We start from the raw sequence: 23,585 nt of genomic DNA on the forward strand, positions 1-23,585 counted from the left end.
CCCCCCCCCCCTCATATTTATAATAAATTGAAAATATGAGGTAGGGTAAGTTTTTTCTATTCCTAACCTCTGAATGAAAGGCGCCCTAATCCTGACTTAATTGACTCAAGGTTATAAACAAGCGAAAAATTATATTACCTATAGTTACCTATAGCATATAATGTCCCCTCTATTCTTTTAATTTAATTGGTGAGTGAGGCCTTGGCGGCTATTATGTATTTGTTGTAGAACATATCACAAACGATATCTCAGATTCCTAATTAAAGAAAGTTACATTCTTGAAATAAAACATCAAATTGAATAGTCTTAATATTTATTAACGATATCACATAATACAAAACAAAATAAGAGTACATATTATTATATATATTATATTATTAATATTAAATTATATATAGAAAATGTCTTAATTGAACACGTAGTAAAAAATGTAATTGTATAATACCATACTGTGTGTAAATTCATCTAATTTTTTTTACCTATTTTTCAATGTCGGACGTATTCGTCTTTTTTATTACTAGATTTCATATATTTTTACAAAAAAAAGAGACTATTTTTTACATGCAAAGCTTAGAAAATGTTCATTTGATAAAATTTTAATTTTAACTTGGCATTTTATAATAATGAGAATGAAAGTTTTTCAATACAAAAGCAAATTTTTAAGAACTTTGAAAATCACAAAAAAAAGAAAACTTAAAAATCACCAAATATACATTTTTTGTCATGTTAGGTTATTATTTACATTTGATTTTTAAACAAGAAATTATACTGAATTAAATATAATAGGACAGGCAAAAATCGAACTATTTTTTAATAAAGTAACATGCAAAAAAGCTAGGAAAAAAAGGAAGTAAACATATTTACAGTATGATTTTAAAACTGATTAATTTCCACTGGATTAGAACCAGTTCTCAGCCATGCTGAAAAATCATGCATAAAATCATTACCTGTTCTGTCAGCCCAGGCCTTCTACCCATTAAGGCTAACAAAAACTGGTTTTAATTTTTTATTAACTAACTGTTTATAATACGATGCGATAAATAACAATTACATATAATTACTGCATTTTTTTCATTGAACATTTTTGTTAATTCTTGTCTGTCCTATTGCAATATTATCTTCTGAATATAACTTACTTGTTACTGATATCCTTACAAATGTTTATAAGAAATTTAAGAATGGTTTTCGCACCTTTATTTGAAAAATAATATTTTAAGCATTTTTAACATCCAGCTTAATGCCAAAAAAACGTCATTTTATTTACCTAATTTTAAAAATCTACCTACTAATGCGTGTCTAAAAATGCCTAGGTTTTGTAAGAAAAACAAATATTACATAGACATTTCAAACCAATGAAATCATTATTAATTTCAGAAAAGTTTTTCAATTGTTAATTAAGAGGGGTAACATTTGGAAAAATATCATTTGATATGATTAAAAAATACATCTTGATAAGTCAATTCATAGAAAATACAATAATTAGATCAAAATATGTTTGATAGTTTAAAATGGGGGTGTAAAAATCTATTATGGGTGTCCTGGGGACTATTTTTTTATATAAAATTGACAATGCTTGTGTTGTTTAAATTATCATGTAAATTTTTTAATAAATTAATTTTCATTAATAAATTCCAAAAAGTGGGGAAGATATTTGACTAAGTATTATTATGTAGAACAGAGCAAACAAAGAATTTAAAAATACTTTATTTTTATAAATGTTCGCTACCCCGAACTACCTTTAAAGGCATTGAATGTTTATCAAGTGATTATAAATCATTAAATATGCTCTATTGAAAGCTTATTATCAAATAGGGATAGAGAAAATTATTCTAAAATACAAATAGCAGAAAATAATTCTATTAAAATATGGATGGGGAGAAAGGGGTAAAAAACTTTTAAGCCATTCTAATATTTTCAAACCTCTATAATTTATATTTAAGAATTATTTTCTATCCCTTTATAAACTTTTAATTAATGACATTATTTAAATAAATCGACTTACAAAATACTGTTGTCTGTTGTATCAAACTTTATAGAAAAAATATCCATTTATCTACAAACTACTTTAGTTCAGAGAGACAAAAAATATTTGAAAAGGCAAGTGAAGAGGGTGATATTTAACCCAAAGAATAACTATTTGTCTCCAAGTTTCCACAAACTAAAAATAATCATAATTGAGATAAGACTTGAATCAAAATAGTTTTCTTTTGTGTTATATATTTATATTATAGTGTAAATTATAAAACTATAAAAAGATCAATATTGAAAAAGTGACAAAGCAATAGATATTAATTAATACATTTTTCATAATAAAAGTCAATTTAACAAGAACAATAATCTTAGCAGCAATATAAAACGGTTATCAAATTTTTCTGTTCAATAATAAATTATGTTTATTGTTTACAGTTTAGGGCAGTTTACTTCAGAAAGAAGGGGGTAGGGTCCATACATCAAAAATGTGTCAAAATTAAATCTGTTTAGATGAAATATTACCCTTTTCCCCCTTTTATTTTATAGTAGAAATAGGGACTATAGAGGATTGTTTCAATCAAATACAATAATATAATAGATGGTGTAAAAATAAAAATGTATTCATGCAATTTATATTAAAATGTAACTTTTGATTTCAAATAATTTTAACTGATGGGTTATTTTACTAAGGCCACTAAAAAAGATTCAAAATTGGTGATAGGTCATTAAAAATGTAACTAAAGGAACTTTATGAGAAATAATTTAGTTTAGACTCCAAAATCATGTCGTTTAAAAGTGAGTTTATTCAAGTCTAAAATACAAACAAACAAACAAAATAAATTAAAGATTCAATTTCGCCTTTTATTCAGCAAGGCTTGTTGTATATAATGTTTCCAGCTGCTGCTTTGAAAGAAAACCTTATAAAATATTGTAAATTCTTGATATGCTATTGCTTCACATTTTATAGCGGAAAAATGAATGTTCATTATTATCCTGAGAACAGCTGGGCGAATAGATTTCTCCTTTTCCGGGAAGCTTTAATAAGCTGAAGCATCCTTGTATTCACTGTCTGACATGGTAAAGAAATCTTCGAGCTTCCACTGCAGAGTTTCAAAGGTTGGCCGCTTCATGGGGTCCTGAAAAATAATATAATTGTGTGTTGACTATAGTGAGTATGTATAGTAGGGTGGGTCGATTTTTAACATTTTTATCTGAGACCAAAGCGGGGATCTGCAAATATTTTTTATGAGTACAATACACCTCTGGATAATTTAAAATTTATCTCAAGTCATAAAACCGCTGACGACCAGACAAACAATTGTATAGCTATTTGTAAAGGGGAGGCAAAAATTCATTGAATTAGAACTATGGCTTCATAGTGCTCCCAAGAAAGTCATTGACGAGTAGAATCAAGAACTTTGGTTTGTTTTAATATATCTCGTCCCTAGCCTGAGAAAATCTAGAAAATCTAAAAAAACTCTACAAATCGACAATTTTCAATAAACCCTAAAAAATGGCAGTTTTTTTAGTCATTTCTAAGGCTAGGAACGAGATATTTTGAAACGGACATAAGTTCCTGATTTTATTCCTCAAGGCCTTTCCTAAGAGCACCATAAACAATAATTCTGATCTAATCAATTTTTGACTCTCGCAGGAGTTTACCCAATCCATGTCAGAGTATGGCAGGTGTCATGCTTATTTTTTTTATATAGGGCAAAACGTTAAATTGGCAAATGACATTCAAATGTCTTTTAACTCTCAATTTATAAGGAACCATAACAGTTTCATATTTATGCAGAACAAAATATGAAAAAAAAGAAAAGTTTCGGCCACTTTCATTTAATTAAAATGGATGAAGAAGTCAAGAATTGAAGAAGTTAGTAAATAAACCTACCTTATGCCAGCATTCCAGCATGATATCATATAGGAGAGGTGGACATCCCTGGGGTATTTGCATTCTGTAGCCGTGCTCAACCTGGTGCAACACTTCTGCGTTTGTCATGCCTACAAATAAAAAAAATGTACAATTGCAGAGGAAAGAATTTATACCTATTGATTTACCAAATTCATAAATATTTTAACTATAAAGTAATATTCTGCCAGTTAAAACAAATTTACTTTATAAAGTATATACCAGAGGTGTACATTCTGCACAAAATTCATTCTTCTCACCGCTGCAAAAAAATATCTATTTTTTTCCCCAAGGAGGGGGAAAATGGAAAAATCAATAAATAGCTTTTCTATATCGAGGATCCGTCCGTATTGCTGTACCTGGATAGGGGATACGTCCATAGGTAACCAACTCTGTTAGTAGAATACCAAAACTCCATACATCGGATTTAATTGAAAACCTGAAATATTCTAACATTAACAACGTAATTAGAATTCAAAATTATTTTAGGTTATCATTTAGGTAGGTTAGGTATCTTATTTTTTTAGCTCAAAATTAAGAATAAGTTATTTTATAAAATCCTAACAGCAAAGCAAGACATCTATAAAATTCTAACCGTTTACTAATTTACTATCCCCCGAGGCTTAAAAAAATTAATAAAAGAAACTGAGTCAATATTTCCTCACCTTGAGTAGTTCGCAGCTTCAGGGGCGGTCCACTTGATGGGGAACCTGGCTCCCACCCTGGCCTCGTATTCGTCTTCCTTAATGAGACGGGCCAGACCGAAGTCGGCAATCTTGACAATGTGATTTTCACCCACAAGCACGTTACGAGCGGCAAGATCCCTGAAAGATAGTCATTAGTATAATCTACAGTTTAATATATATAAAATGAATAATATGATAGTTAAGTATACTATGGTGTGTACTGTGTATGCTTTGACCCGATAAAAAAATAGACAATTTTGATTAAATGAGGTGTTATATCAAGGGTTAAAGCATGACTTAGCCTGAGGGAAAAATGGTCGTAATATAACAAATTCGATTGGTAAAGGGACACCATCTTTACGCATATTTGGCTCAGTCAGAACAAAACTAATTATCTTTATTTTATCTTTAAAGCAAGTAAAACGATGATTATTTAAGTAACAATTGAAACTGCCATTTTAGATACCACACTTTTAAAGAGCCTTTCAAAAAGACCTCAAAGTTACCAAACATCTTTTTTTAGTCCATTTTTAGATGTCAAAATTCTTCGCGCATTACAGTCTTTGATTTTTTATCCAGTTTATATACAGCATGGATCAACCCTAATCTAATTCTATGAAGTCAAAATTAAAGAATGTGACATCAATAAAATAGGCTAATAAAGTAGATTTAGCTACCTGCCCTCAATTTTTACCTGTGAATATAATTTTGAGACTCTAGATAGGCCATACCAGCTGCCACTTGAGCTGACATATCCACTAGCTGTGGCAGCTTTAACAGCTTTCCTTTACCTGATAACATACATTGGTTAATACTATTAATACATTTCAGGCTAGATAAAATTCTTATGAATGATGTAGGTACTAAATAAGCAAGGACCTATAAATCCAAAAGTTAAAAAAAAACCTACAACGTTTTTAATGACAGAAAGAACAGTAAAGCAATTTAACGTTACCGAACTCTGTATTTTTAAATGTTATGTAAATGAATAACTAAATAAATAAAAAGTTAAAGACAACGTGTCATAATCATAAAGTAGCTGCGCTACTGAAAATCAAATGTTACCTTGTAAATATTCGAGCAAGCTTCCATATTTCATTAATTCCGTAATAATATAAATAGGTTCCTAGAAAATAAAACAATTTATTATTACTCATAAATCATTTTCCATCTCACTTAAATTGTAATTGGACCACCCATAACACATCACCTCTCCCCCCCCCCCCCCCCCCCTAGGACGTCGAAAGGAGGGGGGGGGGAGGGGTGATTGATACGACTCTCCCCCAAAGGTGGGGGACTACATCTCTCATGATTTTTAACCCCCTCCCCCTTCTTTTCTTTTCATTTTAAAAATGTATACCCAAAGGTTAGGTTAAGAACGGTTGAGGAAAAACTCGTAAAGTTAGTACCCAATCATGTACGACCAGGGGGAATAAGGGGGGGGGGGGGTGGGAAGGAATTTTAGTAAGTCAACTAATAGAAGGAAGAAAATTAATAGCATTCTTTCTCTCAGATTACATAATAACAATCATAAAACTAATTGCTTCTTGTTTATAGTGAAATTAAACAAACTTATTTTGCATTTCTAGATTATATTACATTTCCTTGGTGTTTTCCCTCTAAATGTCTTTTGAGCACTGAACCCAATTTTTAAATAAAATAAGGTAAGGCAGGGGAGGGTTGTATTGGGTTGCCCAAACCCTGCAATGTACTCAATAAAACCTAACTAAAGTAATAAACAAGCAAACTAAAAACTGCCTCCCACTTATATTAAATTCAAAAAAGGGGGGGGGGGGGGATTTCTGTGATCGACTTTGAGGGAAACCGCCATATAATTTTTTATCTTTAATTTGTTATTATTCATGTAATGTGGCTAAAAAATCTGTAAAAATGTACCTCTAGTGTACAGACAGCGTAAAGTTGAATAAGTTTTTGATGGCGGAGTTTTTTCATGATGTGAGCCTCGGACAAAAAGTCTTTGGGATCCATAGTTCCTGAAAATTAAAATATTTTAGTTTCTATTACAAAGCTTCTCTTTACTTAGAGTCTGCCAGTACGTTCGTCCATTATTGTTTCAAAACTGTGGAGCTTTCTTCCTGCCGTCTTAAATAACCAGTTTGGCTTGTCTTACGTGTGAATATTATAATCCTTGATTCTTTTCTGTTTTTATATTAGCTCATGTTGGTCAGAAGGTGTATGTCTTATTTATCCTAACATTTATGTTGTATCTTTATCTGAAGGTACCTAGCAAAGAACCTTGCTATTAACATAGGTGTTACATTTTGCAACAAAAATAAACTTTTCTCACCTGTCTTTAGCGTTTTGATAGCCACCGGTGTCGTATTATTCCAGAGTCCCTCCCACACCTCGCCAAACTGACCATGGCCCAGCTTCCTCACAAACTTGAGACTGGTCCGCTCAATCTCCCACTGGTCGCGGGTGTTGTGCGATAGGTCGGCGGTTGTCGGCTTCTCAATCTAATAAAAGAAGTGGTTTTTAATAAGTTTTACGAGTCTAAAAAAATATGTCACATTTATTTTATGAGATCTAAGTTATCTCTACTGTTTTAGAGGTCCTTAGGTCCAAAGAAATGGGTAAAAAGCACTTCAATGATGTTGAATTATAGGAAATGTTAATTCACTAGGTATATTGCATATATTCATAGTAATAAGAAATGTCCATGAAAGTGGAAAATTAGAGATTAGCCTCTTTTCTTAAGAAAACGAAGCCATCATATATAAAGAATGTTGTCTGTCAGACGGTTATTTAGTCTTCGTTTCGTCGTCACCGCAAGAAAGTACATTAAAAATCAAATGAGCTTCCAGCGATTCTGTGTATATTTAATTTTGCATTTACTATAATAATCTCCGTTTTAAAAACATTTACCTAATCGATCATAATTATTTCTGTTTTGTGATTTATAAAAAAAAATGTTTTTCCTAGGATCTAAAATCGTGAAACAATGTTATTGATATGCTATATTCTTCTAAAACGTTTGATTTCTCATTGCAGACAGTGAAAATAAAGAAAAGTATTTGTTTTGAATACCTGTATGCAAGCTTTGCGTAAATTGACGCAAAGTCCGTCTGCGTCGCGACTGTAATGTTCCACCAATTCTTGTAGGGTTCTGAAATAAATTGAAAATTGAACTTTCAGTTTTTACACTCGTCGTTGAAAAGGACAGGTGATAGGTTCGAATCACGGCCATAAGAAAAGTAATATAATGTTTGTGTGTCTGTTCTTTTAATGCTTAAGATCTCTAATATGCTATTAATTTAAGGGAATAATCGAAACGTGCCTATATAATACAGTCTGTTCTTTTAAAAATGTATTGTTTGACGCTAATTTTTCCGTAATACTTAGTCATTATTTTCAGATTTTTGATACAAAAAAACATAATATAAACAAACGAATAAAATATGAAGTAAATAAAGTCGTAAATTAGGCTTATAAATAAATAGTTCTTATCGCTAAACTAAAGTAATGACAAAATTATTATATTAGAAAGTTTTTTTTGCGTATCTGAATTCCTAGAAAAATTGTATTGGAATCAAATGAATAAAAAGGCGCGAACATTGGAGAAAATATTTTACATTTTTTTTTATTATGAAGATGTTTCTATGTATGTTTTATTTATACAGTGTGTTTTTTTTATGAGAACTTTTTTGAAAGCAATTTTACCCAACTTATAGTTATCAGAATTTAATGATTAATGGCTTATTTTCTTCGTTTTTTAATGCAATTAATAGAACACCAAAAAAATATATTTCAGTTTTTTTTAAAAAAGTACAGTAAAATCTAAAATTCAAAACTTAGGTGTCAACATCTAAAAATGGTTTTAGCGCATTTTTCTTATGCCAAGAAAAAAATTGAATTTTCTGTAGTCGACTTTGGGGGGCCAGTACTCCCTCCCTGGTTGAGATATGATCTTCAAACTTTGATATGTTCTAGTACATGTCCTTGATAGTGTCTGAATACATTTTTAACTCTGTATCTCAATAGTTGAAGTGTTTGACAGCCATTCTTGCAAAAGATTGAATATTTGAGCATAAGAAAAATGCGCTAAAACCATTTTTAGATGTTGACACCTAGGTTTCGAATTTTTTATTTTACTCTACTTTTTTAATAAAAACTGAAATATTTTTTTTATTGTTTTATTAATTGCATTAAAAAACGAAGAAAATAAAATTGCTTTCAAAAAAGTTCTCATAAAAAAACACACTGTACAAAACAATCAAGTAAAATGTCTATTAAATTGCATTACATCTTAATTTAATTTATTACTAGGTAGGTATCAAAAGTTTTTTTAGAACGTCCCTATACAGTCATAATCCATTTCTATTTAAATCATGGTTTATTTTATTTTATCTATTTTTTCTCGTTAGCCATTTTAACCAACACTTCTATTATGCTAAGGGGTAATATTATGTATTACTTTAAGGATATACATTAATTTATCTTCCATCGTCTTATCCCTTAATATCCCTGCTGAATTCTAAGCAGTGGCGTGCACATAGAACAATTAGAGTTGGAGGAGGGGGGGGGGGACGAGATACCCATCTATTACAACCCCTCACCGCAGGCCACTGATTTTAAGGAAAACCCACCTGAAAGTAGTTCGTCTGGCGATGAAGAATCCTCCTTCGTCCAGCTGTCTAATTCTGTAATGCTTCACGGTATCGCCGTCCCTGACGGATAACGAGTAATCGTTACGGCGGGACTCTGAGTCTCTGATTAGATAGGCACCATGCTCGTTCTGGGGCAACAGTAATTTCTTCTCAGCCTCGATACGTTTGATCTTGCCGAAATACCACCTAAAAATTATAAAAGATAAATAAATATCATAGAACAAGGATGACAGCAGCCATATGTAGCGAAGCACAAAATTACAATAGGTGGAAATTGAAATACAGTGAAATATATAAAATAGAAATAATATATTATTGAATAGGTAGTACAAAGAATAGTACAAAATCACAATAGCTTTATTTTTGTAGCATGACGGACTCACGGAACAAGTAAATTGATTACTAGATGCTTTTTGGTCAGTTGTATCTTCACGAAAAATCAACAGTTTTTCTTTATTAGCAGCCGAAAAAATCCTTTTTTTAATACACTTTTAAGACAAAATAAATTATAGAGTAGCAGGTAGCTTCCATACTGAAAACTAGTAGTTTTGCAGCCTATATAAATATTTGAGAATGACATAATGATTCCAGGTGCGATCGAAAAATTATTTCTTAAGGATTGACACATATTTTTTTATCTTCAATTCCAAATTATTTGTTAAAAGTTTAAAGTAAAAAAAAAAACATTTTAATTTGCTTCATAAAATAAAGGGTGTGCTTTTACTTTTGCGTATTTTCATATTCGCAGTGTTTCATACTCGCACAATCAATTGCAAAAAAATAAAGTGGGGAAAAACGCTAAACAAACAAAAAAGTTATGATATTAAAGTTAAATGATTGCTGATAAAACATAATCAATATTACACAACTATTCAAATCATGGAAAAGGGCAAAAGTAACAGAATTTGTTTTCCTGCCGTGAGAATAAATATTTTTTTTATCTTACTTGGAAATGGGGTATGCTGTGGGAATCACTTAATGTTCCAAAGTGGAGACAAAATTTCTAATAATATAATTTATGAATATTCTTGGTAGACCTATGATATAATCCAGTAAGGTTTACTGTCTGTCGAATATGTCTTATTAGGTTTTGCTTTTCTGGAATCCTTAATGAATGCCTAGGGTTGGTTTTAAGCAATTTTCTGAAACTTACGTCTTGTAGCCGAAAGTCTAAAGGCGAAGCAGTTTATAAATAATACCAAATCGTAATTTGTTTTTTTTTTTTTTTGTGATTTTTTTTTTATATTTTAATTAGAACATATTTTAACTTACTACCTATCCCTTTATTTCTATCCTATTATATAAAGTAGTAAGCGTTTTTTTTCTGTCCCAAAGGATTTCGCTAACCGCTGAACCGATATTGTTCTCCTTTACAGTGAAGCTTCTTAAAGGTCCTGGGAAGGTTTTAAACTATTTTTCGAGAGGGTGTCTTAACCCCCTCTCCCCCCAAAAAATTTTTTTATAACTCTTTGGAAACTCAAATTTAAACTAGGATGAGGTCGACTTTTCCTTCTCCTACCAGTGCAGTGCCCCTAGAGGCTTCTAGGGGGCGTAGCCGCTAGTATTTTATATAGCCTCAAGTGATAACTTTATTTTAAATAATTCTCAGACAAAATATGAAAATACATCTTATTATCATCTAAGACAATTTATGGGAATTGTGTAGTTTATTGGAAGAACAATATAAAAAGAGAGGGACTATCGCATCAAGTTTGCCAAAATTACTGAAGTGATAAAATATACGGGATCATAATACATAAAATATTGGAAATAATACCCCCCCCCCCCATATTTTTTTTAACATATAATAAGTAGTTTAGCAACTGATCAAATATAAATTATACAACTACTCTTGATGATAACCTTATATTTGTCAATTTATGTGAAAAAAAGATATAATTTTGCAATATTTACTTTGATGCAAAAGTAGGATTCCCGTTTATTTAAGTAAATAACGGTAAAAAGCAAGGAACGTACTTTATAATATTAAGTTCGTTTTTGGACAGTCTATAGTACCTACGATTTCATTTAATGTACAACTGTACACATTATCACATACATGCAAATTATTCTGTAATTTAATACCAAAGGACTAAAAAATGCTGAATGTGTCATAAAATTGTCTTTATCCAAACATATATAACTTGTATCATAGATTGTTGTTATTTTTTAATTTTAGATGTTCTTTTTGCTATAATTGGCAATATTCATTAAAGGGCATAATATAACAATAAAGACAGACTGACAAAAACCTTAATTATTAGGTAGATGTGGTGTAATCTAAAACTACTTACGGTTCAGCTTCTATAGACTTGAGTTTGGCCACGTAGTTTGAGGGGATATATCCTTCTTGTTTGGTTGCTTTAGATCTTGCAAACCACCAATCACCTTAAAAAGATTAATATGGCCTTCAGATAATTTAGTACAGTCAACGAAAACACGCTTTCAGTAGAGATTATCTATAAATGGTGCTATAATATGTCCAATGAGCTATACTTTTATTTCAATGTTTGTCATTTTAATGTAGGTATATTTTTTTTTATAAATATATAAATGTTATGTTGTCGCTACTCTGTTACCTCTGTTTTACGCCATTAAAATTACTTCACTTTTTGTGACCCCCCCCCCCCCCTTAAATATTATCATTTTTTCTTACCTTGTGTATCATTAATAATTTCTAAATGTTCTCCTTTCTTGAAAGATAAATCTTCATCTGTCCTTGCATCGTAATCATACAGAGCTACAAACACCTAAAATAAATTGAATGTCATAAAAATGTACAAAACTTTTCATGACTTCCTAATTTTTTTAGCATTTCAGTTTATTTATGAGTAGAGTAAATTCGCCTGACAGTTTTCATTGCAGGTCAACTGAACTATGAAACTTCCAATAGTCATAATATTTTCTATGCTAGGTACTTGTTGTCTGCTACTTGTTATTTTCATTTAAAATGTGTAATATTGTACTGTAATAGCGGGTTCGCCCATAGCATTTAGGGGCTCTGTATTCAAAGGGGCAGGGAGGGACTAGAAATGTAGCTTAGAACCATCCCAAGACATAAATATGAAAATACGATGTTTACCCAACATAGAGCACTCGGTTCAGTAGTTATTGAGATCTTAAGCTTCAGACAAAACCCTTACTACTTTATATAATAGGATATACAACTTATGATCAAAATTGTCCGCGGATGAAGGTTGTAAATACTAAATGCGCGTACAGGGTAAATGACGCCAATATAGGAAAGGCGACAAGACAGACTAAGTAGGTGAATATTAGTTACCTAATTAAATAAAGCATATTTTGAGACGCTTTTCTTATTAATTAGCTTTCTCTTTCGATGAGCACTTAGGGAAAAAGATAGGTAGGTAATGTTACAAATAAAATAAAATTAGAACAGACAGATTAAGTTTTCATTAAGTTGACAGAACATAAAATATTAAGTGCCTTTAATGATATCATGATTATCTATCTAGCGAAAATGTCATTTTCAGTAATTTATTGACAATACCTACAAATGAGCTACACTTCATGTAAATCTTAGTAATTTTTTTTTGTCTGTAGCTTAATATTTCAAGAACTACTGACCCGTATGAATTATTGATTTCAGGGAAGATTTACATAGACCCTAGAGTGGTTTTAATGTATAATATATTATTTTATTTTTTTTTAATTTGAGTCTCGGAATGGTTAAACGCTATCTTTTTGTCCATATATTCCCTTTGATTACTGAGACCTTAGATTCAAGGAGCGCAAACACTAGTTATATTTTATTTAGCATAATAATTGAATCCTAAGGGGGGGGGGCGTAATGACATTTATTCGTAATCCGTGAGCAAAATGGTCTAAATATTTAGCTAGACCCTTCAAACTTGGTATATAAGCCTAGTCCTATAGGTATTACATCTAAATGGCAAAAAAATCCAAAATTTTTTATTTTAAGGTTAGGTTAGGTAAGAAAAACCCTGCGGAAATGGGGTTTTCAGGCTTTTTTTGGTCTATTTTGATGTGGAAACTTACCCTAACTTGTTTGTTCTTAGGTTTTTAACTTAAATACACTGTATCTATTCATATGGACATTATTTAAGATGATTCAGCAAGTCGGGGACCGACCCCAGGGGGCTAGGTGGGTGGCCCGTAGGGGTTAAGTGCATTTTTCCCAATACATATGTTGTGATACATCTAATTATAGGTTTTTTAGGTCAAGGAACTCAAATTCAGAGCTAATATAAGCATTAGACTAATCTGAAGCTAGCCCCAGCGGGCAAGGTTGGTGGCCCGCAGGGGTTAAGTTCATTTTTTCCAATATATATCTTGTTATATATCAAAATATAGGTTTTTTATGTCAAGAAACTCAAATTCTGAGCGAAAATTAACATTAGACTAACCTGAAGCTAACCCCCCCCCCCCCGGGCTAGGTTGGTTTTCTGCAGGGCTTAATAGCATTTACCTAACCTAACCTAGAAACTTACTTATATTTTTACATGTTTTTTTTTAAACTTTGTCCATTACTGAGGACTTTATTTAAGATAATCCAGCAAGTCAGGAACCGACCACAGCGGGCTAGGTTGGTGGCCCGCAGGGGTTAAGTGCATTTTTCCCAATATTTATGTTGTGATACATCTAATTATAAGTTTTTTAGGTCAGTTAACTCAAATTCAGAGCTAGAATTAGCATAAGACTAATCTGAAGCTAGCCCCAGCGGGCTAGGTCAGTGGCCCGCAGGTGTTAAATGCATTATTTTCCAATATACATCTTGTTATATATCAAAATATAGGTTTTTAAGGTCAAGAAACTCAAATTCAGAGCTAATATTAGCATAAGACTTACCTAAGATAAGATAAGATAAGATAAGATTTATTTTCCTCAAAGGTACAACATGTTTTATTAAATATATATCATATGTTAAAGTTACTATGCTTTGATTGGTTTGTTTCTTCTGGTTTGTTATGTTTGGTATAATTTTGGAAACAAATTACATAATAACTATTATTAAGTACCTAGCATGGAATTGGCCGAACTTCGTCTCCACCTAGTTGCCAAGCCAGTTCAAATAGGATAAGGATAATATTTTACAAGAAAAAATTCCATGCAACATTGTACCAGATAGTTGGCATAACCCTTTAAGGGTTGTGGAGCCACTGGTGTACTTTGACGCTTGCCAAGCCGATACAATGTTATATGTGCAAATAATCTTAACAATAATAATAATAATGGTTGGTACAGTATCTTGCTGTGTATTTCAGACATCCTCCTACTATCAATTGCAACTCCTCCAAGCATAAATTCGGAACAATTAGGGAACCAAAACCTTCGTGAGAAGTTGCTATTCCCGTTGTGATCCCTTATCAACTCTGTCCAGACTGGTTCCTTTATAACAAATTATTTTCATTATAGAGTGGAGTTTTGCCCGTGTCTAAGGACACCTCCACCCTAATAATTACAGGGCAACGGTAAATATCGCGACATTGCTGGTCCAAACCAATAATCCATAATAAGAGTATTGAAATAATATTAAAAGTAAAACGGTGATGGTGACAGAAAATATACTTAGATAATATACTTAGATAATGTGTCTATAGATGAAAACAGTACCTGTAGCGTATTTAGGTACCTAGGTGAACAAGGAGTAAAGAATGGTTTCGATTCCTACGGAATCTGAGTTTCATTTCTTGGGAAGGGATATAAAATCCTCTTGTGTACAAAATAAAAATAAAATATAGGTCGTGTGCGATTCCTACGGAATCTGATTTTAGTATTTTGAGATGTAGGGAGTGTGTCCCTAAGTGTGTAAAGTTCGATTCCTCCGGAATCTGATTTTTGTGTTTTGAGAACTGGTCACAGCATAGCTGTGAATGGGGTACAAGCATAATGAAGTGGGACGGGGGGGGGGGGGAGGGGGGGGGATCGGGGGAAAGGGGAGCGGGGTGGTGCCCAAAAACGTTATATTAATCTCACCTTTTTTATAAAAGAGAAGGGTGAAAGTAGGTCAGGGTAAAAAAATAAACTGTGGCGCGCTGTCGCGCGTTTAATTTTGGTTGTAGCTTAGCTTTTAGTGGAATTTTAATCTTACTACTGTTTAGGCACGAAAAAAATGTTCGGAGAGGAAGAATATCAGCAAATGTGGCAGCCGCTGCGCGATCGATTGACAGTAACATATCAACGACTTCTTAATATAGTTAATGGCGACGATGTCAGTGAGGAAGTTCGTCGTGAGGTAGCCCGTCTACTATACCAGCAGGGTTATCTTGAAACCGAGTTGGCACTTACTTTGTACAATCCAAACAAAGACATGGAGTATCATGAAAGTAAATTGGGCGCAATTGCTCAGCAGATTACTGCACAAGAAGGGGCGTGTCTCCAGCTTTAGATACAGAAAATGGCCATTATTGATTCAAGACTAATAATGGTCAAATTCTCTACAGCTTCATATACAACTTCATATACAAGATATCCACAAAAATCCACAAAAAATGCACACGTGAAAAATTGAAAAATGCACGCGTGAAAAATGTACACGTGAAAAATTGAATATTATGAAGAGTAACGCTGCTAGTTTTGATTGACTATGGTTCTTAGAAAGAATTGTTTGTGAAAAACAGCACAATTAAAAAGTTCAATGTACTAATTTTTTTAAAAGAAAACATACCATAATATTCATCAATTTTTATTTTTTGTTAATAAATCCTAGATATCTTGCTGTGAACTTTAATTGATGTTATTACAGAAAATTTGTAAAGTAATAGGATGTCTGTTAATATGTTGCTATGGGTCAAACTTATCAATATAGTATTGGCATCAAAATAGGAAATGGATAAGTAATGAAAAAGAAAGTGGTAAAGTAAAATATAAAATAAGTAGGTGAGTGAAGACATGGTTAATTATGGGGGAAAAGTTAAAGGATTGAAAAGGTAGAGGGAAGGGGGGGGGGGTAAGACAAAAGGAGAAAAGGGACGTGGTGAGTGGTTATTCGCGACCGTGCACCGTGGCTACTTGTCAGACTGAGCGGCGCGTTTTGTTTGGTATAGGTAGATGGGGGGGAGGGGGTGAGGAACAAAGGGGAGGAAGGGGTGGTTTCCTGGTATAGCTTGGTAAAAAAGCGGGAGGGAAATAATTGTTTATTAAGCATAGGGGAAAATAAGCGGGAAACGGAAGTGGGGAAAGTGTATTACTTATTAATAAATTTAATTAAAGATTGCATAATATATGGTATTAAAACACAAAGGGGGTATAAATATGGGGGAGATTAGGTCAAAATTTAATTGTTTCCAAGATGTCAAATCAAGAAGAGGAAGTTGGACAAGGCCAAGGAGCTATACCAGGAGGAGCGCCGGAAATTCCGGTAGGAGCTGGAGTTGAGGAAGATGCTCCCCTCCATGCTCAAGTACAGGAACTCGTCGCTATGCTTGATACCAGCGAGGAAGCAGATGATCCTCTACCCGCTGTCCAGCAGCTGTTGAACCTCGCGGCAGCGCCTGATCTACTCCCATATCCGGGGGTAGACAGGCGCTGTTTCGACCTCTGGTTTACGGTCAAGAGGAGGTTGGATGGCATCGTGTTCGAGGGGGACATGTTGTTGTGGAGGAGGTCCCGCTACGGCGTCATCGACGAAGAAATCCTCCGGTGCATATATGGAAACTACGGGTTAGTCGTGCGGTTAATTCAAGCATTGCCCACGTACGCCCGGTCCTTCCACGCCAACATGGACGCCATCGCCGCAATGGACCGCCTGGTCACAGCCCAGCAGGACATCCTTGAGGAGCTGCTCAACCAAGAACCCGTCCACGGCGCCTACGGCGGCTCCAGCGAGGAATATGACTCATAACTGCGCGGAGGCTATGCCCTCATGTACAAGAGCTTAACCAGTCTGCGATAGTCATTTTAATAAATTTCGATATCAAAATTTGAATAACTAATAAATTTTCGGCTCAAAATTCAATAAAATTTGTTATTTTTTGTTAGATAGAGGTTGCGTGATTCGTTAGCTGCTGGATAAATAAATATAAAAGAAATAAAATATGTTTTTTTAAAAAAATATGGTTATGAAAATAGGTAAAAAATCGATAAAAACCGATAAAAAAAATCCGATAAAAAACCGATAGATGACCGATAAAATGGATAACCGATAAAATGGATAAAAAGCAAGTTATGCCAAGCTACTCTATACTTGGGTATGTGTGTCGGTTCCTACGGAACCTATACGGTATGATTTGAGGTTAAACCTGAAGCTAACCCCCGCGGGCTAGGTAGATCTTCTGCAGGGCTTAAGTGCATCTTACCTAACCTAACCTAGAAACTTACTTAATTTTTGTTTTTTTCCTTGAATGAACTGTGTCTATGAATGAGGACATTATTTTAGATGATCCAGCAAGTTGGGGATCTCCTTGGGTCAGCCTCCTGTATGAAGAATCTTTTAAATGATGGCTTTAGGACTGAACACTGTGTATCTAAGTAAAACCTAGCCCGTCTGGGTCAGTCCCAGACTTGCTGGATCATCTTAAATAATGTTCTCATGAACAGTTTATTTAATTAAAAACCTTCAAAAAAGTAAGATTCTAGGTTAGGTTTGGTAAAATGCATTTAAGCCTTGCAGGCAACCCACCTAGCCTGCAGGGTCTAGCCTCAGATTAGTCTGATTTTATTATTAGCTCTAAATTTGAATTTTTCGGACCTAAAAACCTATAAGTTTAAGTATGACAGCACATACTTTTTAAAAATGCACTTAACACCTGCGGGCCACCCACCTAGCCTGCTGGGGTCGGTCCCCGACTTGCTTGATCATCTTAAATAATATTCTCATAAATAGACACAGTTTATTCCAGAAAAAAACCCTAAAAAAAACAAGTAAGGTTCCAGGTTAGCTTAGGTAAAATGCACTTAAGATTTGCAGGCAACCCACCTAGCCCGCTGGGGCTAGCTTCAGATTAGTCTAATACTTTTATTAGCTGTAAATTTGAGTTTCTTGACCTAAAAAACCTATAATTTGATGTATGATAACACATACTTTTTCTAAAAAATGCATATAACCCCTGCGGGCCACCCACCTAGCCCGCTGGGGTCAGTCTTCTACTTGCAGGATCATCTGAAATAAGATCCTCATGAATGGACAGTTTATTTAAGAAACAAAACCTAAAATAATAATATTAAATGTAAGTTTCTAGGTTAGGTTAGGTAAAATGCACTTAAGCCCTGTTGGCAACCCACCTAGCCCGCTGGGGTTAGCTTCAGATTAGTCTAATGCTTATTTCAGCTCTGAATTTTAGTTCTTTGACCTAAAAACCTATAATTGGATGTATCACAACATATATATTGGGAAAATGCACTTAACCCCTGCAGGCCACCGACCTAGCCCGCTGGGGTTGGTCTTCGACTTGCTGGATCATCTGAAATAAGGTTCTCATTAATGGACAGTTTATTCGAGAAAAAAAACCTAAAAAAAAAATATTTAATGTAAGTTTCTAGGTTAGGTTAGGTAAAATGCACTTAAGCCCTGTAGGCCAAAAACCAAGCCCGCTGGGGCTAGCTTTAGATTTGTCGGTCCCCGACTTGCTTGATGATATTAAATAAAGTCCTCATTAATAGACACAGTTTATCCAAGAAAAAAACCTGTAAAAATTTAAGTAAGTTTCTAGGTTAGGTTAGGTAAATGCTCTTAAGCCCTACAGAAAACCAACCTAGCCCGGGGGGGTTAGTTACAGGTTAGTCTAATGCTAATTTTTGCTCAGAATTTGAGTTTCTTGACCTAAAAAACCTATATTTTGATATATAACAAGATATATTGGAAAAAATACACTTAACCCCTGCGGGCCACCAACCTAGCCCGCTGGGGCTAGCTTCAAATTAGTCTTATGCTAATTTTAGCTCTGAATTTGAGTTAACTGACCTAAAAAACCTATAATTAAATGTATGATAACATATGTATTGGGCAAAATGCACTTAACCCCTGCAGGCCAACAACCAAGCCCACTGGGGCTAGCTTCAGATAAGTCGGTCCCCAACTTGCTGGATGATTTTAAATAAAGTCCTCATTAATAGACAAAGTTTATTAAATAAAAAACATGTAAAAATATAAGTAAGTTTCTAGGTTAGGTTAGGTAAATGCTCTTAAGCCCTGCAGAAAACCAACCTAGCCCGGGGGGGTTAGCTTCAGGTTAGTCTTATGTTAATTTTCGCTCAGAATTTGAGTTTCTTGACCTAGAAAACCTATATTTTGATATATAACAAGATATATGATATATATTGGAAAAAATGAAGTTAACCCCTGCGGGCCACCAACCTAGCCCGCTGGGGCTAGCTTCAGATTAGTCTAATGCTTATATTAGCTCTGAATTTGAGTTCCTTGACCTAAAAAACCTATAATTAGATGTATCACAACATATGTATTGGGAAAAATGCACTTAACCCCTACGGGCCACCCACCTAGCCCCCTGGGGTCGGTCCCCGACTTGCTGAATCATCTTAAATAATGTTTATATGAATAGATACAGTGTATTTAAGTTAAAAACCTAAGAAAAAACAATTTAAGGTAAGTTTCCACATCAAAATAGACCAAAAAAAGCCTGAAAACCCCATTTCCGCAGGGTTTTTCTTACCTAACCTAACCTTAAAATAAAAAATTTTGGATTTTTTTGCCATTTAGATGTATTACCTATAGGACTAGGCTTATATACCAAGTTTGAAGGGTCTAGCTAAATATTTAGACCATTTTGCTCACGGATTACGAATAAATGTCATTACGCCCCCCCCCCCCTCTTTTTTAAAAATGTAGGTACTTTGTTTTTCTGCGCTACTTATTGAAATGATTATCTTTGTAACATAAATGTTGTCTACAAAGGCCGGATCTAATAATATTCTTAGAAATTTTCACTGTGACCCTATGAGCGTCACAATTCCTAAAATACGTCATACGCTCTGCTTTATTCATTAATTAAATTGTAAACATTTTGTCTTTTTCAATGCTTTATGCAGGGATACAGGGATAGGACAATGAATTTCTATAGGTAAAAATGCCTTTACACCTTTACGGATATTTAGCGCAACCTACTCCTCCCTTTTTAATGTCCATAAGAAATGGTAAAAGACGTGATTTTCTTGCACATTTTTACGGTTTTAGTTTCCTATGGTGTGTAAACATTCACTCCATAAAAAAAAACTTCGTCGGTCTACCTATTCGTTATAAGATAGGTATAGATTTAAGAAATATATTGCAACAATTCCCCTGTATTTCCTTAAACAATTAAGCATGACACCATATGAATGTTTACATCCTTTGAATTTCTACTTTGTATTATATACCCCTGATAAACAAAGATGGAATAATCCTTGACATGACATGTTTTCTTTTAAATGACAATTTCTGATTACGTCTGTTTACCTTTACTGATTAGAAAATGTCTTTATTTAAATAATTTCAAAACATTAGATAAATAGTAAATTCTAAGGACAATTCTTGAAAAAAAGAATTAGAAAAATCAGAAAATTACTAAATATAGGTAATCTTAAAAATCTTTAAAGTTTCATTAATTCTTTAAATATTTTTCACTCTCAAAAATTATTTTACCGTTTTTCTGGTCTCATACCGATTTTCGTAATCTCTATTTTAAGAATTGGTCTCAAATTGCGTTTACTTTGCAATGTATTGTATATTTTGACTTATAATTCATGAATTGAACAAATTTTATAAGGGTAAAATAATAATTCAAAATATTATGCGGGTAAATTATTTATGTATATTTAGAACTCGACAATTTTAATTTTTTGATAATGTAAAATATGTATATTAACTATTTTTTGTGAAAATTCTAGCGTCAAAAATAGTTTAATATTTTTGTGTATTTGTAAAGTAGAAACGTTAATTTGTTGATTAAGATCTCAAAAACTACAGAACCGTCTGGTTGTCTTTTTTTTAGATAAGCTTCAAATAGGTCCTTTGGTGGTTTTCATATATTCAGTATTCTATTGTCTGATTTAAGTCTTATGTGGTTTTAAACTATTTTTCTAGCCCCTCTCTGCAAATCAAATACAGAGACCCTATAGGCTAGGGTTGTAGCCTATAATATATTTGTAAAGTAGTTAAAAGCATTGCAAACCCTTATTATCAAGGCGAAATGACATTATTAACTTACCTTTAAGCTGCTAGGTGTGGCTTCTGTAGGATCCGGAAGGGGTCTAGGCAGCCCCATATCCATAGGGACTAGCTCTGTGCCGGGCAGCTGGGGCACAGAAACTTCGGGGGGCAGTCGGGATATCCCCGGAGAGGGGCCACCCTGCACACCCTGTGCGTGGGGATTGTGCCCCGAATGACTTTCTGTCGTCAAACAATTTCCCATTTTTCCTCTTTGTATGAGAAATTTAGGGTTTGTTAAAAAAACTTAACTTTTTCTCTTTTTTTGTTATTTTCTATAAAATCACATTAATATGTTTTTTTTCTAAATTCTGATTCACCTCAATATTATGTGTTTTTTGTGAATAACTTACATATTTTATCTAAAATATAAAATAAAAATTAAATCAATTTCTATATTTTTCCTTTGGTGTAAGTTCAGTAGGTACCTAATAGTAAACAGATTTCAAACATTCCAACAAGAAATTTTTTTGTTATTTTTTTTAAAAATTGAAAATCTTACCTATTATTCTCTTATTATTAAAACATGAAATTTGAAAGTGTTATTACATAAAAGTTTAAAACTAGGTATACTGTTTTCCTTATAATGCGAAGCGTGTATTAAACAATTTTAACCAATTCAAAACCAAAATGAAAAAAACATCTCAATACCTAATTTTTATCAATGATGTATATTTTTTTAGGAAGTAATTAAATTTTCCTATCAAATCATACCTAATGAAGTTTTTATTTAAAATTAACTAGGTAATTGAACATTAAATAGTAATGTTTTACTGAATCAACTTGTTACAAAAATCATAAACAAATGTAAAACTGTATTATGAAAGATAACAAATACAAATATTATATTTAATCAAACTAAAACAACAAAATAATTGATTTCTACAGGGATTCAAAGGGATAAGACATTTGGACGATATATTGAGGTACAATCACAATGATGGTAAACACAATTACCCCTTATGTAGATTAAGATTAATATTATTTGAAAAGTTTGGAACAAATAAAATCAAGCATATTTTGTAATAATTAAAAGTACTCCAAGTTTTAGAGCCAACGAATAAGATAATGTAGTTATAAAAACTTTGAATACCAATGTAATTTAAAGTCCAATTTCTCCTGCCTCCCTGATAAACAACAAAATAATTGATTTGTAACACTTTTATTAATTTTAATTTCACTTTCAATTATTTGTAACAAACACCGATCACTATTTCAATAAATTAAGCATGTTTTAGCTTATTTACATGGAATAAAATACTAATCATAAATGGCACAAAAATGACCTAGGCCATATGGCCTAAAAAAATGCCTAGAATTAGATTGACCTAAAAAAATAAACTTTGCTTTAGGAAACACACACACAATTCTGATTTTAATTTGCTTGAGAACGGAGTAACAGAAGGTGTTTTGTTTGAAGGACTCTAACCGCAGTTCCCAAAATATAAAAATTAAGACTGTCACATTTGATAAAAAATATTATTTTGGCTCATTTTCTGGTATAATTGTAAGTCCTCAAAAATCTACCTAATTATTGCAGGCTTTTGGCATCGTAACAATGCTACCAAAGCAAGAAAATAATAATTATATTAAATTTAATTTTTTTTCAAGAAAAATTTTAACAAACATGATCTATGACGTTTTAAACCATAAAAAAATGGTTATTAAAATTATTAGTTTGATTACTAAAGTTGGCAACTTAGCCTAATGTGATGGGAGGGGCAGGAAGAGAGGGGAATGGAGATAGAACTCCAAATGTTGGGGTAAATATGAAGCTGGTGGTAAAGTAAGGAAAAAGAGAAGAGTAAATACAGTTTTAGGGGGAATTATGGGAGATGCAGCTTGAAATAAGAGATGTTGTATTTGTTTAGCTTAATAAAGTAAAGCTAGCTAATTATTTTTTTATAGAAAAATTAAGATTTCAGAGCAAAGCATACGTTGAATTTCAAAATTGAAAATATATTTTCTTGATAAGAAAGCTGACTATAGTATTAAACAGAGAAAAAATCCGTGTTTATGTATTTTTGGTTTGGTGTGGCAAATAATCGAAGACGACTATACCGTTACTTTCAAAAATAGGTTGCGTGAGCATTTTATTTATTTTGGTTTTTATTTTGCTTCCTTTTTTGTGAAATTTGCCGTTTTGTTTGAAAAACAAATGCCAATTCTAATATTACAAAAAATGCATAAAATATAATTATTAAAAGGCCGAATTTCATAAATTAACCGGTATAGAAAAGTAAGAAAACGATTAAAACTTTTAG

General features: G+C 32.7%; 1 protein-coding gene across 1 annotated transcript; it reads right to left on the reverse strand.

The window, feature by feature from the left end:
- Positions 1-296: 296 nt before the first annotated feature.
- On the reverse strand, positions 297-21,967 carry LOC145322326 (tyrosine-protein kinase Src42A-like). Its single transcript, XM_080164283.1, has 13 exons — positions 21,323-21,967; positions 11,854-11,947; positions 11,492-11,585; positions 9,177-9,383; positions 7,618-7,696; positions 6,878-7,046; positions 6,466-6,563; positions 5,635-5,695; positions 5,264-5,360; positions 4,549-4,707; positions 4,243-4,322; positions 3,866-3,975; positions 297-3,107 (listed from the first exon to the last, which is right to left on the reverse strand). Exons 1-13 carry the CDS (start codon positions 21,524-21,526, stop codon positions 3,009-3,011), a joined length of 1,551 nt encoding a protein of 516 aa, XP_080020409.1. The 5' UTR covers positions 21,527-21,967; the 3' UTR covers positions 297-3,008.
- Between the last annotated feature and the right edge of the window lie 1,618 nt (positions 21,968-23,585).

Source organism: Acartia tonsa, chromosome 6 (genome assembly GCF_053477335.1).
Source record: "Acartia tonsa isolate MP-2025a chromosome 6, ASM5347733v1, whole genome shotgun sequence".
In the NCBI taxonomy this organism is placed as follows: domain Eukaryota; kingdom Metazoa; phylum Arthropoda; class Copepoda; order Calanoida; family Acartiidae; genus Acartia; species Acartia tonsa.